Below are 11994 nucleotides of genomic sequence, written 5' to 3' on the forward strand. Positions count from 1 at the left end.
TTAAAACATTCAATATTGTTCGTGGGATTTATTTCTTCAATTAAAACCGATTCAAATTGATTAAAATGAAAGACAACAAACATTTTATTTTTTTGGACGTATTACCCAGCCCCGGCACAGAGCAGAAAAAATGATTATTGACACCAGATTCCAAATCAGCTGGTTTGGATACAATTAATAAATAAATAGAATCACTATGAAATAAAATAATCCCAGTGAGTTTGGGAGACCACACTTTCAGTTTCTAGCATTTTACACCCAAAAAAAAAACAAAACATGCTGGGTTCTTGAGATGATTCATGGTTTCATAGTACTTCACGCGTGCTAAACAATTCTATGGAAGCAAAATATCTGTGAGATATGCTCATGGTCATGGGTACAGCTACATTTTTGTAATTGTGCAGTCTTGTGGGGTCTCCCACTTACCAGGCAGCAGGATCATACTCGGCCCATATCCTGACATACTCATCCAAGTGATGAGGTCCAAGTATGGAAGAATCTCTGGTCAAGTACTCAAAGTTGTCCATGATGACGGCCACAAACAGATTCAGCATCTGCACGTGAACGCACCCGCACGTTAGCAAAGGGATGTTCAATGGAAAGGGTGAGATTTTGAGGGTTTTTTTTTCGGTCAACTCACCAAGAATGAACAGAAGAAGATGAAGGAGACAAAGTAAAGGTAAGCCACTTGGCTGCCGCACTCTGGCTCCGGATTCCCCGACAGCTCGTCGCATTCTTTACCGCCCAGACACGCCAGCATGATCTCATGCCACGCCTCCCCGGTGGCGCTCCTGAAACAGCCACGGTACGATTATCAAACATATTCAAAAGAAATCTCCATTAGGTTTATCTCAGGAATCGCACCTGAAGAGTAGCATGAGAGCCTGAACAAAGGTCCTGAAGTTGTTGTGTTGGTCGATGGCACCTTCTCCATCTTCTTCAATAGCAATATTCCCGAAAAGCTGCAAACACAATCATACTGAAAACATTGCAGGTGCTGTATACGCAACCTATAATATTATAAGTCATTGGGATGCTTTTTCTTTGGGGATTTTTTTTTTTTTCTGAGAGAAGCAGTACATGTTTCTTTCCAAATTGAAAGCAAATTAACTGAAACATGAAGCAACTCATTCTTAAACCGTTTAAATCGATAAATGCCTTTGTTTTTGTTTTACACAAAGTGACATTGTCATTAGTGACACAAGCCTGAGATAACAGATGCTAAACAATTTATTCATGAAGAACACATTTTTTCCTTCAATTTCTCCTTTCGCCAAGAACGAGAGCCGGCGTTTTGATGAACTCGTTCGCTGCTATTGGCCTTCACAGAATTCAAATATTAATTGTTACTGGATTTTCCTTCAATGTCATTGACAGCTACGTTAAGTCAAAAACTCATTTAATTTCTCCAGCGGCGAATGAGTTAATAATAACTCCTTTCCCATGCATCCAGCGTAGGTTTCCACACACCTGCATCCCAATGATGGCGTAGATGAAGAAGAGCATGGCAATGAGGAGGCAAACATAAGGCAGAGCCTGAAGACAGAGAAAAAAATGGATATTACGTATGGAACATTAGCATTGTTTTCCAATTCCGCTCAGGTAAATGCAAATCTTTCTCACGGCTTGTAGGATACGCTGTATGATTGAGGACAGACCTTGAAGGACTGAACGAAGGTCCAGAGCAAGATGCGAATGGTTTCTCCTTGCCTCAGCAGCTTGATGAGACGAGCTGCCCTGAACAGCCTCAGGAAACTCAGGTTGATGAAGTTATTCTACAGCGGAGCCGCGCCACAATCAGGGAGAGAGGGTATAAATTCAATTAGGATCGGTCCATACGTACAGAAAAGAGGAGGTGACAGGTGAAAAGTTGGGGAGGCATCGAAGAAAGTAAAAGAAGTAAACAAAAAGTCAAAGGAGGATTCCAACTCAAGTCAAAAGCAAACCAAACGCAGCAAGGCTCCAACAAGCGTTTCATAAACCAAACAGTACAAGACCAAAACCAAAAAAATGAAACAGAAGGAAAAAAAAAAAGGGGGAGGCAAATTTACATCGTTCCATCCAAATCGGGTTTCAAGAGTCAATGTGGTCGAACCGACTGGTGAGCACAGGTCGTTCAAAGTGCAGGGACGTTTGCTCGGAAAGACAACCAAATGCACTAATTCTCTCAAGGCGCGACAGCCTTTTCATTCGGCGAAGCAAGTCGGGAGCATGCGGATGGGACTGAAACGAGACATCGAAGCTCAAAAGCATCGTCGGGATTGACTCCCGCGTCACAAAGAGGGTGCTCGAAGCGCGAGTAAGAACAATTTGATGTTCGTTTCAACATGAAATAAAAACAGACTGCTATTCTTCCACCGTTGCAAACGGTAAAGAATAGAAGAACAATTGGCATCTCAAGTCTTCAAATGGACATGCAGATTTTATCCACATATGTGAATAGAAAAGAAGGCGTGTTCTGACATGCAAAGGGCTGCATGCACAATTGCCTCTCTTTGCCACGGTCTATATTTTGGACTCGTTCCAAAAAAAAGTCCTCCCAGTCACTGTCTATGTATATGGCCATTATATACATCCAGCAATCAATCCCATATGTGATAGATATGACAATCTATTCAGCTTGATACAATTCAATCCTTTACAAGTTTACAACACCAGTTCTTAGTAAAGGATATATAGTATGGATGGGATAGTAAAGAAATTAAAGTAAGACAGTGAGTGGCAGAGGGATTAGTATAATTCAATTTAAGGTTTGATATGAAGACTAGAAAAAAAAAAACATGCACGTTTGACATGCCAAACATGCGATTGAAGCCGATGCAGAAAAAAAAGGTCAACAAAATAAATTACAAACCATCTACATGTAGATGTTGCAGACACATGGTTTATAGCAGCACATTTGGGGAGTTTTGGTTGTTTCGAAGACACAACCAGAGCCAGTTATCATGGGTGGACACAGAGGATTCATAGTGCATTTTGATTGGATGGTAGCGCAGGAAGGAGATTGTCGGAAGGTGGGGTGGGGGTGAGGAGCACAAGGGGGCGGGGCCAAGTAGATTACAGCAGATCGCCATTAAGTTTGTGGAAGATTTAATGAAAGCATGTAAAAAAAGATAAAAACAAGAAATGAATCAATAGTCAGTACACCAACAACAAAAGAGAGTAAGGTAGTGATATATTATGTAAGGTACATTTATGTGAGAAGATTTGCAGCAGCAGGTAAGGAATCATTTACTGAAGTTAAAAATGGTATTCAAACCAAATATGCTTTTGATTTGACAACTTTGGACATCGTTTTTCTGACCCCTAAAGTTGGCTCTCATCAAATCTGTTAAAAACCGATTGTCCTATTGATTATTCAATTCGCTAGCTACTACGAGGTCAATAATTTCCCGTTCTTGTTCTTTAGCTTCTTCTGATTCTTGCACCAATACAAGCAATGGAGCTCTGTCAAGATGGTCTTTGCCTATTTTTTTATATGATATGCCTTTTTTACTTTGCGAAAATTAAAACATTACTTCCATCCATGCATCCATCCATCCATCCATTTTCTAGAGCCACTCATCCTCACAAGGGTCGCAGGCTTGCTGGAGCCTATCCCAGCTGACTTCAGGCAGTAGGCGGGGGACACTGAACTGTTTGCCAGCCATTTGCAGGGCTCACAGAGACAAAAAAAAAACATTCACACATCCAATCATACCTAAGGACAATTTAGTATTTCCAATAGACCTGTCATGCATGTTTTTTGGAATGTGGGATGAAGCCAGAGTGCCCAAATAAAAACCACAGGCTCAGGGAGAACATGCAAACTCCACACAGGTAGGCCAGAGTAAGGTGGATTTGAACTTGAGTCCACCAACTGTGAGGCAGACGGGTTAACTACTGCTTCACCGAGCCACTGAATATTATTTTTGCAAATATTTTCATTAAAATTAGAAATACTCCCAAACTGCTGTTTTGCAGGGCATCTATGCATCTTGCCACTTTCGCAAAAGTGCCTATGTCTGCATGAAAGGTCCGTATGGAAAATGATGGCCCAAACGTGAGTCAGACATAGCTTCAAAACCGACATTATTAGTCGACCTATTTTCGAAGTCGACTTACCCGACTTGGTTGACATTTTTCCCAGCCCTAACACACTAAAGCAAAATGTTGAATATGCTACATGCATTTTCATTGTGCAAAGAAAGTCAGATAAGTGTAAACTTCACTCCGGCAAGGTCGAACAACCAAAAATATGAAAGGGATAATTTGCCTGACACTCGTTGACTCAGGTGACATTGAGAACCGATAGTGCCATTTTGGACCACCCCCAAAATTTTAAATGTAGTCACTGACAGATGCAAATGCTGCTCCGCCCTTGGGCCTTCACTTTATTGTTTGATTGGCTATTAGGTTGCATGAAGAAGTTGGTAGCGCTGCACAGAATCAGCATTCTTCAGGCCCGGCTGCCAGTGAGTCAGTGGCACAATTCCAGGAGCGTGGTCTCTCCGGGTCCCACCAAGTGGGGCAATTATATAAGACTTTCAAGACAGATTCGTGCATGGCTGAACAATACGGGCATAGACTGTCTCTTCCGCTATATGTTTTCAGTCTGTATGACAGATGTGCAATTCTTGAAGAGAATATTAATAATAGTTGACTTCATGCATCAGAATTGATAACTTACCCCAAGTTCAGTGACCAGAATGTCAGTGATGCTGCCTAGAACAGTCACGCAGTCAAAAATGTTCCAGGCGTCTTTAAAATAATTCTGCCAACAGGAGAGATAAAGGGAAAAAAAAAAGAGTAGGAGAGTAACGGTTTAATATAATGAAATTACCGGGTTGAAGTAATGAAAATGTGTCATGAAGGGAGAGGAAGAAAATATAATTCAAAATAATCCAATAAGAATGAGAAAGAGAGAGAGAAAAGTGATGAGACAAATGGGCCATCAGTAAGGACACATTGGATCTATTCCAGCAGACAAACTGCAGGAAATTGTTCTTCATCAAATTACCACACACTCTAATCATTACACACATACAGGACACACAAAAATTAAGAAGAAGAATTAGACTTCTTCAACTTTGGAGAAAGTTTCTTGCTTAGCAGCTTCTAATTAATGAACCCCATCCACACATAATTTCCGACATTAATCCTTCTTAAATGCTGAATTCCCACACGTGCGCACAGTTACGGATTTCTTATGGGAAAGCGACTGAGCAGAGTGGCGTCTCGCTTCCCTCGCACTCCTACATGCTATGCTGCCTGCAGCCAAAGTGTGCATTAGACCAGCGGAGGGCTGCATAAGCAGGGAGGAGGCTATCAAAATAAACCACCTTGAGACACACTCACCCTCGATATGGTTTGTCTGCGTAATGCGTCTGTGTGTTTTGGACTCCCAGATTTAAATCCTCTCTCACTTAATCTCCTCCCGTTTTCGTAATCCATGCTCCTCTTTATACCGCATATCTGTCATGCACCCTAATTCCTCTAATTATCGCCACTATGTCTGCTTAATACTTATACCTTCAACTATTAGTATTGTTTTCTTTTTTTAAAAGGACCACGTGTACCACATGTTGTGAGGTTTTTTTTTTTTCCAAAGACAACCGTGTATAGTAAGGTGGTAAAAAAAATAGACCCATTTTTAGAAGGGCATTATTTCTTTTTTATAAACATCGATATATATTTAGGAGTTTCAAAAATGTACGTAAATACTAGTAATAAAAAACTTGAGTAGCTAATACCTAAAGTAACTTCTTACCTACTCCATAAAATAAATTACTTTCAGACTTTAGCAATTTATATTTTAACCAGAGCCCTGTTTCAAAGCCCCATATATACTGTAAGAATATAAAAAAAAATACGTATTAAAATTTCAAGAGGAGCCTTGCAAAAGATGTGAATTACTTATCCAACTCACCTAAGGAATATGAAACTTTTTGTATCTAAGAAGGATTCAATATCATAAATGTGGGTCAGTCTCACATTTTAAAAGGGCCTTTTTTACATATCAAGTTGGACATATTAACTGTTTAAATGATAATTAATAATTTTAATAATAATAATTATAATAATAGTAATAATAATAATAATAATTATAATAATTTTGTCATTTGTAATCCCAACTATTTTAGAATACAGTAGGCTGTGTGCTTATTCATATTCCCCTCTATTTTAGAAACAGTTGACTTTTTTGTTGGCTCGCATAAAATAAAACCTGTAAACCGGAAATATTCCAAAATCTAAATTCCATGTAATGTGTAATATAAAACAGTGCAACAATAAACAGAAGAAAAAACATGAATTTACAAACGTGACATATATTTTAGAAAACAAACTAAACACAACAACAACAACAATCATAAAAACAACAACAACAACAACAATAATAATAATAATAATAATAATAATAATAATAATAATAATAATAATAATAATAATAATAATAATAATAATAATAATAATAATAATAATAGGCTCCAAACCACCCTCATGTGTAAAGCTGCTGAAAACATCACTGTCCCACATACACAGGACACAGACAAAAACACACACACTCGCTCACCAGTGCTCCAAAGGCAATAATCTTGAGTACACACTCCATGGAAAACAGTGAGGTAAACACAATGTTGAGGTTGGCCAACACGGCTTCGTAGGTATCAGACGCTCCGTCGTACTAAAAATAAACAAACACAAACAGTCACATTCAGTGTCACAGACATAGAAATACAAATCCAGGTGCTCGATAACTGTATTACCTTCATCATGAGGACGATTGTGTTGAGCGCGATCATTGCCATGATCGTGTACTCAAATGGCGGCGACACCACAAACTCCCACATGCGGTACTGAAAACTGAGCTTGTTTTTGGGCATGTGGCGGGTCAAAGGCTTGGCGTTGATGGCAAAATCTATACAAGCTCTCTGCATACACCAAACACAAAAGATGAAGTTTCACGCTTACGAGCATCACGACTTTTTCTTAAGCCTCCGTCAGTCCTCACCTCATTTTTTTCCAAACTATAATCCTCCATCATTTTGTCTCCTTGCTCCTGGAAGGTGATGATGATGAGAGCCACAAATATGTTGACAAAGAAAAAGGGGAAGACAACAAAATACACCACATAAAAGATGGACATCTCCATCCGATATCCCGGGCTGGGGCCCTGATTCTCGTAGGTGGCATCCACGGAATGTTTCAGCACGCTTAGAAAGAAAATACGAGCGGCGGAGATTAGATGTCACGGTTTGGGGCTGAGTGATCATGTGACCCTAGATGGGTACTCACTCTGGCCACCCCTCTCCAGTTGATACGGTGAAGAGCGTGAGCAGGGCCCACGCCACGTTGTCGTAGTGGAAATCGTACTTCTTCCACTCCCGCTTCTGTGCTTTCACTTCGTTGTCGCGTCCATACACCAAAAACTCGCCTCTAAATGTACAAAGGACCACATTGGCATGTTGTGGCCATTTCGCATGTTGTGTCACATAAAACATTTTCTTATGTGTTCTATGTAAATCAGCAAATTTCTGACCTGCAGTCCCGTTCGAACTCTTTGGATTCGTCACTACAGTGAAAGAAACGCCCCTTGAAGAGCTGCACGGCCACCACAGCGAAGATGAACATGAAGAGCAGGTAGACGATGAGAATATTGAGGACGTTCTTCAGAGAATTCACCACGCAGTCAAAAACAGCCTGAAAAGGTGGCGTTTGAAAAGAGAACATTGAACGAAAGGGTTTGATCTGACTACGATATGAAGGAAGACTAACTGGAAAGTCTAATGGAATGTTTTTGAAAGTAAAACCACACCTTGAGTTTAGGAAGACGCTTTATAGTCTTAAGTGGCCGCAGCACTCTGAGCACCCTGAGAGACTTGATGGTGCTGATATCTTTTCCTTTGCTGCTCCCCCTAAATGTGCAAACAGAATCATACAGGCAAAGCATTCAGAGTCAGCAGGTGCATTCCGCTTAGTCCACTCAAAGCCCAAAATAGCAGCAGGCAGACACAATTTGATGTCATTTGTGTCCTAGTTAACTCAGAATGAGTAACTGTGTCATGTTAAATACATAGCAACACATGCAGCGTTGCTATTCGTTTACACTTAAGCCTATTTTGAAGTGTGAAGCTTTATTTCTTAAGTGCTGGATTATCTACATGCTCTACTAAAATAGCTGTTGTACAACTACGGTACATGCTACAATTAAACATCTTAAAAAGTCGGCAATGTATTTCAATGCTGTATAAAGATGACTCGGAAGAAGTCATTTCGACACAGTAAACGTGAAAACAGTATACTCATGCTGCATTGAAACCTTGCGCTTCATGATGCAATACTTAGATTAAGTCACATTAAAAGTGATGTCCAACTCTATTCTACACAAAGAAGCTTGCGGAGAGAGTTTAGCCATCGTCATTAAAAATTGAAACACATTAAAAATTAAAATTGAAATACAAACAAGTCCAAATCAGGTCAAGTCTGTTAAGCGGCAAGAAGAAAAAAAAAAAGACAAACTCTCTCCTGTCAGTATGAGATCTACATTGTCTACAAATGCCAAACAACCGCTAGGATGGTTGTTTTCACTGCATTGTTCAGTAAGCATGGAATCTTCTTGTCTTCTGAGCGCATTTTTTTTTTTAAGCAAGCATCTCTGCATGAAATACTCGTCCAAAATTCTTAAACAAAAATTCCAACGAATTCTTCCTGAGCCCACAGCTACTTCCTTTGCTCACTAACGAAAGAGCACTGAACTGGTGTGAAAGATGAACCTACTGTACATGACTTCCTGTTTCAAGCTCAAAATGGCTGAAAGGTCTTTGAGGCTGGCCAGAGGGGCGGAAGCACGTGTTAGCAGCTGTGCATCTTACAGATGTGAGGCCAGATGGTGCACATGCTGTACAGTGGACTCCTGCATAATCGCGGTTTGGCACCTGTGGATTCACCTATTTGCAGATATTTTTCCCCGTTATATTAATAAAAACATTATAAATGAGGTTGTTTTTGTATACATTAAAAAATGGACATTTCTGAGGAAAATTCATGTTTTTGTCAATGGCTGGTGTTGTCAAAAACATGTCACACATATATTTTTTTTTTCCATATATGTACATATGCGTTTATAATGGTAGTCAATGAATCAATAGGTTATAATGGTAATTTCAATTTTCACAGGCCTGCCCAAAACTCCATGAATAACCGGGGTCCATTGTACTGAATATATAGTGTGTGAAAATATCATGTTGTGCACTCTGACCTTTGTCTGTATCAAACTAAAAATACATCTCTCACAGCATCGTTTATTGTTTTTGTTACATTTCCATTCCAGCAGTTCTTTGTAAACCTCTGCCATTTATCTGCAATCTTCCATTCGTTTGACAGGTTTTCAGTTGAGAAGGTTAACTGCTCGTTTTGTCATGTCTGAGTCGGAGTTCTTCCATGGTGAACAATGAAACAGAACGACAGACAATCTGCTATGAAGGATGGATGGAGAGGTGACGAGTGTCATGTGTGTCCATTGGACAAACAACGAGAAAGTAGAGCGAGGGCATCGAGAGAGGAGAGAGAGAGAAAAAAAGACAACTTTACCCTCCGCCGCTGTTGATGGTGATCCAAACGAAGAGATGGGAGAGGAGTGAGATATTGAAAACACGGAAAGGAGCGAGACAGAAAGACAAGGGTGGGAGGAAGAACCGGAATGGGATTCAAAATGAGGGGCCAGATGTGGAAGAGAGAGAGCAAAGAAGAAGTGAGGCCCGTGATATCAAACGGCAGCAAATATCTTCATCGCTTCATCGTTAGTGATGACTCAACTGGTCAGGGGCAATATCTTGGAGTTAAGAAAAACTATACGGATATTCCATATACTTATTTGCAAATGACGATGAACATTTAGCGCCAGAATACAACTGGGGAACCCATCTGACAATTTTTTCAATTGGAGTCACAAACAACACTGCTTATTGCCATTATTACAATATTTATAACTAGAGGATGTCATTTCTAAAGAAAAAGTGGTTAAAATAAACAGAAGAATAACATTAAAGAATAGGCCGTCACACAATAATCTTATTATTTGGGATCAATAATCTTATTATTTGGGATCCATATTAACATAATGTGGTACTACCATTCTACAGTCGTTTGCAGTTCTACCAAACAAATCGCAGTCGTACACTAAATCTGCTGTGGGATATTTTGTTTTTGGTCTAGCCGGACCCTGAACAGTTCAAAACCAAGTCCAACACACTCGGGATCCTCAGACAGACTAATTGGATTTGAAGGAGTGATAAACATCTCCAATGAGATTGCTGAGCCTTTCTGGAGTGCTGTTTGATTTCAGTCAATTGAGTTACGACACTATCAGGATGTGTATGAGATTGCAATGCCTGTCATGATGAAACCGACTTTTAGTCTTCTCATAGGCCGAATTTGCCTATGCAGGCTTGTTTTCCCTCATACAGAGATTATTCATAGACCAGTCTATTATGATTATTCGGGGAATAATCTTTTAGCAAATTTTCAGACTAACATTAATTCCAATGCGGATTCAGACCCAGTGGGAAACGGCCATGTCCTCATTACATGTACTGTATTTCAAAAATCGAGTATGGCAAGTGGTCGTGAGATTAGAAACAAAACAAGTGGAACCTGCAGAAAACTTCCAAACTGAGACAGCACAACAAGCACCCAAGGGAGCTTCATGCTACATTTATGTTTTTTTTAATGGGACAAGCAATTTTTCATCTTCATGGTGTCCTAGAATCTATGAGTACGTTGAACAACAAAATAAGGAGCGGGTCTTTTGCTGGTCTGCTGAAATAAATGTATCGTCCCCTCATCTCAGGGAACATTATAGTCAAGCTTTTATTTATTTTAAATAGAAAAACTGATTTTTTTGTTTGTTTTGCCGAACAGCAGACCTGACCACATATGGACCAACCTCCTCAGGTTATTTAACCTCATGCAACCGTGGCCGTTAGCTCGGTCACGTCGGCTCCCCAGTTCATTCGTAGTTCATCAATAAATCTTTGGAAAGGCTGACGACAGGATCAAAATATATACACCAAAAACAAATGCCCACTACAGTGGACACTAATTAATAGGTTGGGTCTCAGCAGGATATATCCTCTTTTCATGTGAGTAGATACAGATTAAGATATCATTAATTAGTAGCTATTTTGAACCATAACAGCTGGCTGGATGGGTCAGCTAAATAATTTACTCTACATATTCCAAAGCCATCAACAATAAATTTAGTATAACCCTCACTATTTCAGATGTGGACTTATGAACTCCAGAACGTGCTGGCACTAAAGGATTACTGGTAGGTGGCGTGCTCATTGCCACTTGCAGAATAGACGAGAAGGCAAAATTGTCTAAATGTATTTGCAAATGACAGGAGGAGAGAAAAAAGGTCAACAGGAGAGGATATTAAGTTAATGGAGAAGGACAGAAACCAGAGTGTGTGAGAAGGAAATCCACAAAGAGAAAAAGACAGACTTTTGGAGTCGGGACTGCGGATAGAGGAATCAAGAGGAAGCAAGGAGCTACTTACGTGAAGGCGAAGGCCACCAGCGCACCACTAACCACAATAAAGTCAAGGATGTTCCACAAGTCTCGGAAGTAAGAGCCTTGGTGCAAAACCAAGCCCAGGTCCACCATCTTGAACAAACCGAGAGAACATGATGAGAAACACTAATCATCTGGGTCTGCTGTAGAAAAAAGTCCAAAAAACAGTGGCCTCACCTTAATTAGCATCTCAAATGTGAACACTCCAGTGAAGACATAGTCAAAATAGCGCAGGACCTATATATAAACAGGGGAATTAGATAGATGACACTCACAGATTGCTTAACTTTCTCTTGGCCGGCAAACTGCATTTGTTTTTATGGAGAGGAAACTGCACACAGGGTCATGAATGGAGGAAGAAAAGTAATTAACATCAATCTCTTGCTGGCTGTCTGAATAACTATACTGTACCTAATTAAGTGACTGCTGCGTGTATAGACT

The 11994-nt window shown here is 39.9% G+C and overlaps 1 protein-coding gene across 5 annotated transcripts in view; it reads right to left on the reverse strand.

The window, feature by feature from the left end:
* Window positions 1–11994, reverse strand: part of cacna1aa (calcium voltage-gated channel subunit alpha1 Aa) — a 72320-nt gene that overhangs the window by 26126 nt on the left and 34200 nt on the right. For all 5 annotated transcript variants that reach the window (XM_088436955.1, XM_088436954.1, XM_088436953.1 and 2 more), the window contains 14 exons: window positions 11731–11790; window positions 11540–11646; window positions 7796–7895; window positions 7520–7680; window positions 7276–7416; window positions 6992–7193; window positions 6747–6911; window positions 6554–6664; window positions 4670–4753; window positions 1659–1775; window positions 1471–1536; window positions 865–962; window positions 641–791; window positions 427–554 (listed from right to left, as the gene is read on the reverse strand). In XM_088436955.1, coding sequence (XP_088293081.1) covers window positions 427–554; window positions 641–791; window positions 865–962; window positions 1471–1536; window positions 1659–1775; window positions 4670–4753; window positions 6554–6664; window positions 6747–6911; window positions 6992–7193; window positions 7276–7416; window positions 7520–7680; window positions 7796–7895; window positions 11540–11646; window positions 11731–11790 — 1691 coding nt within the window. The remainder of the gene's footprint in view (window positions 1–426; window positions 555–640; window positions 792–864; window positions 963–1470; window positions 1537–1658; window positions 1776–4669; window positions 4754–6553; window positions 6665–6746; window positions 6912–6991; window positions 7194–7275; window positions 7417–7519; window positions 7681–7795; window positions 7896–11539; window positions 11647–11730; window positions 11791–11994) is intronic.

Source organism: Hippichthys cyanospilos, chromosome 16, assembly GCF_059441005.1.
Source record: "Hippichthys cyanospilos isolate Australia breed blue-spotted pipefish chromosome 16, RoL_Hcya_1.0, whole genome shotgun sequence".
In the NCBI taxonomy this organism is placed as follows: Eukaryota; Metazoa; Chordata; class Actinopteri; order Syngnathiformes; family Syngnathidae; genus Hippichthys; species Hippichthys cyanospilos.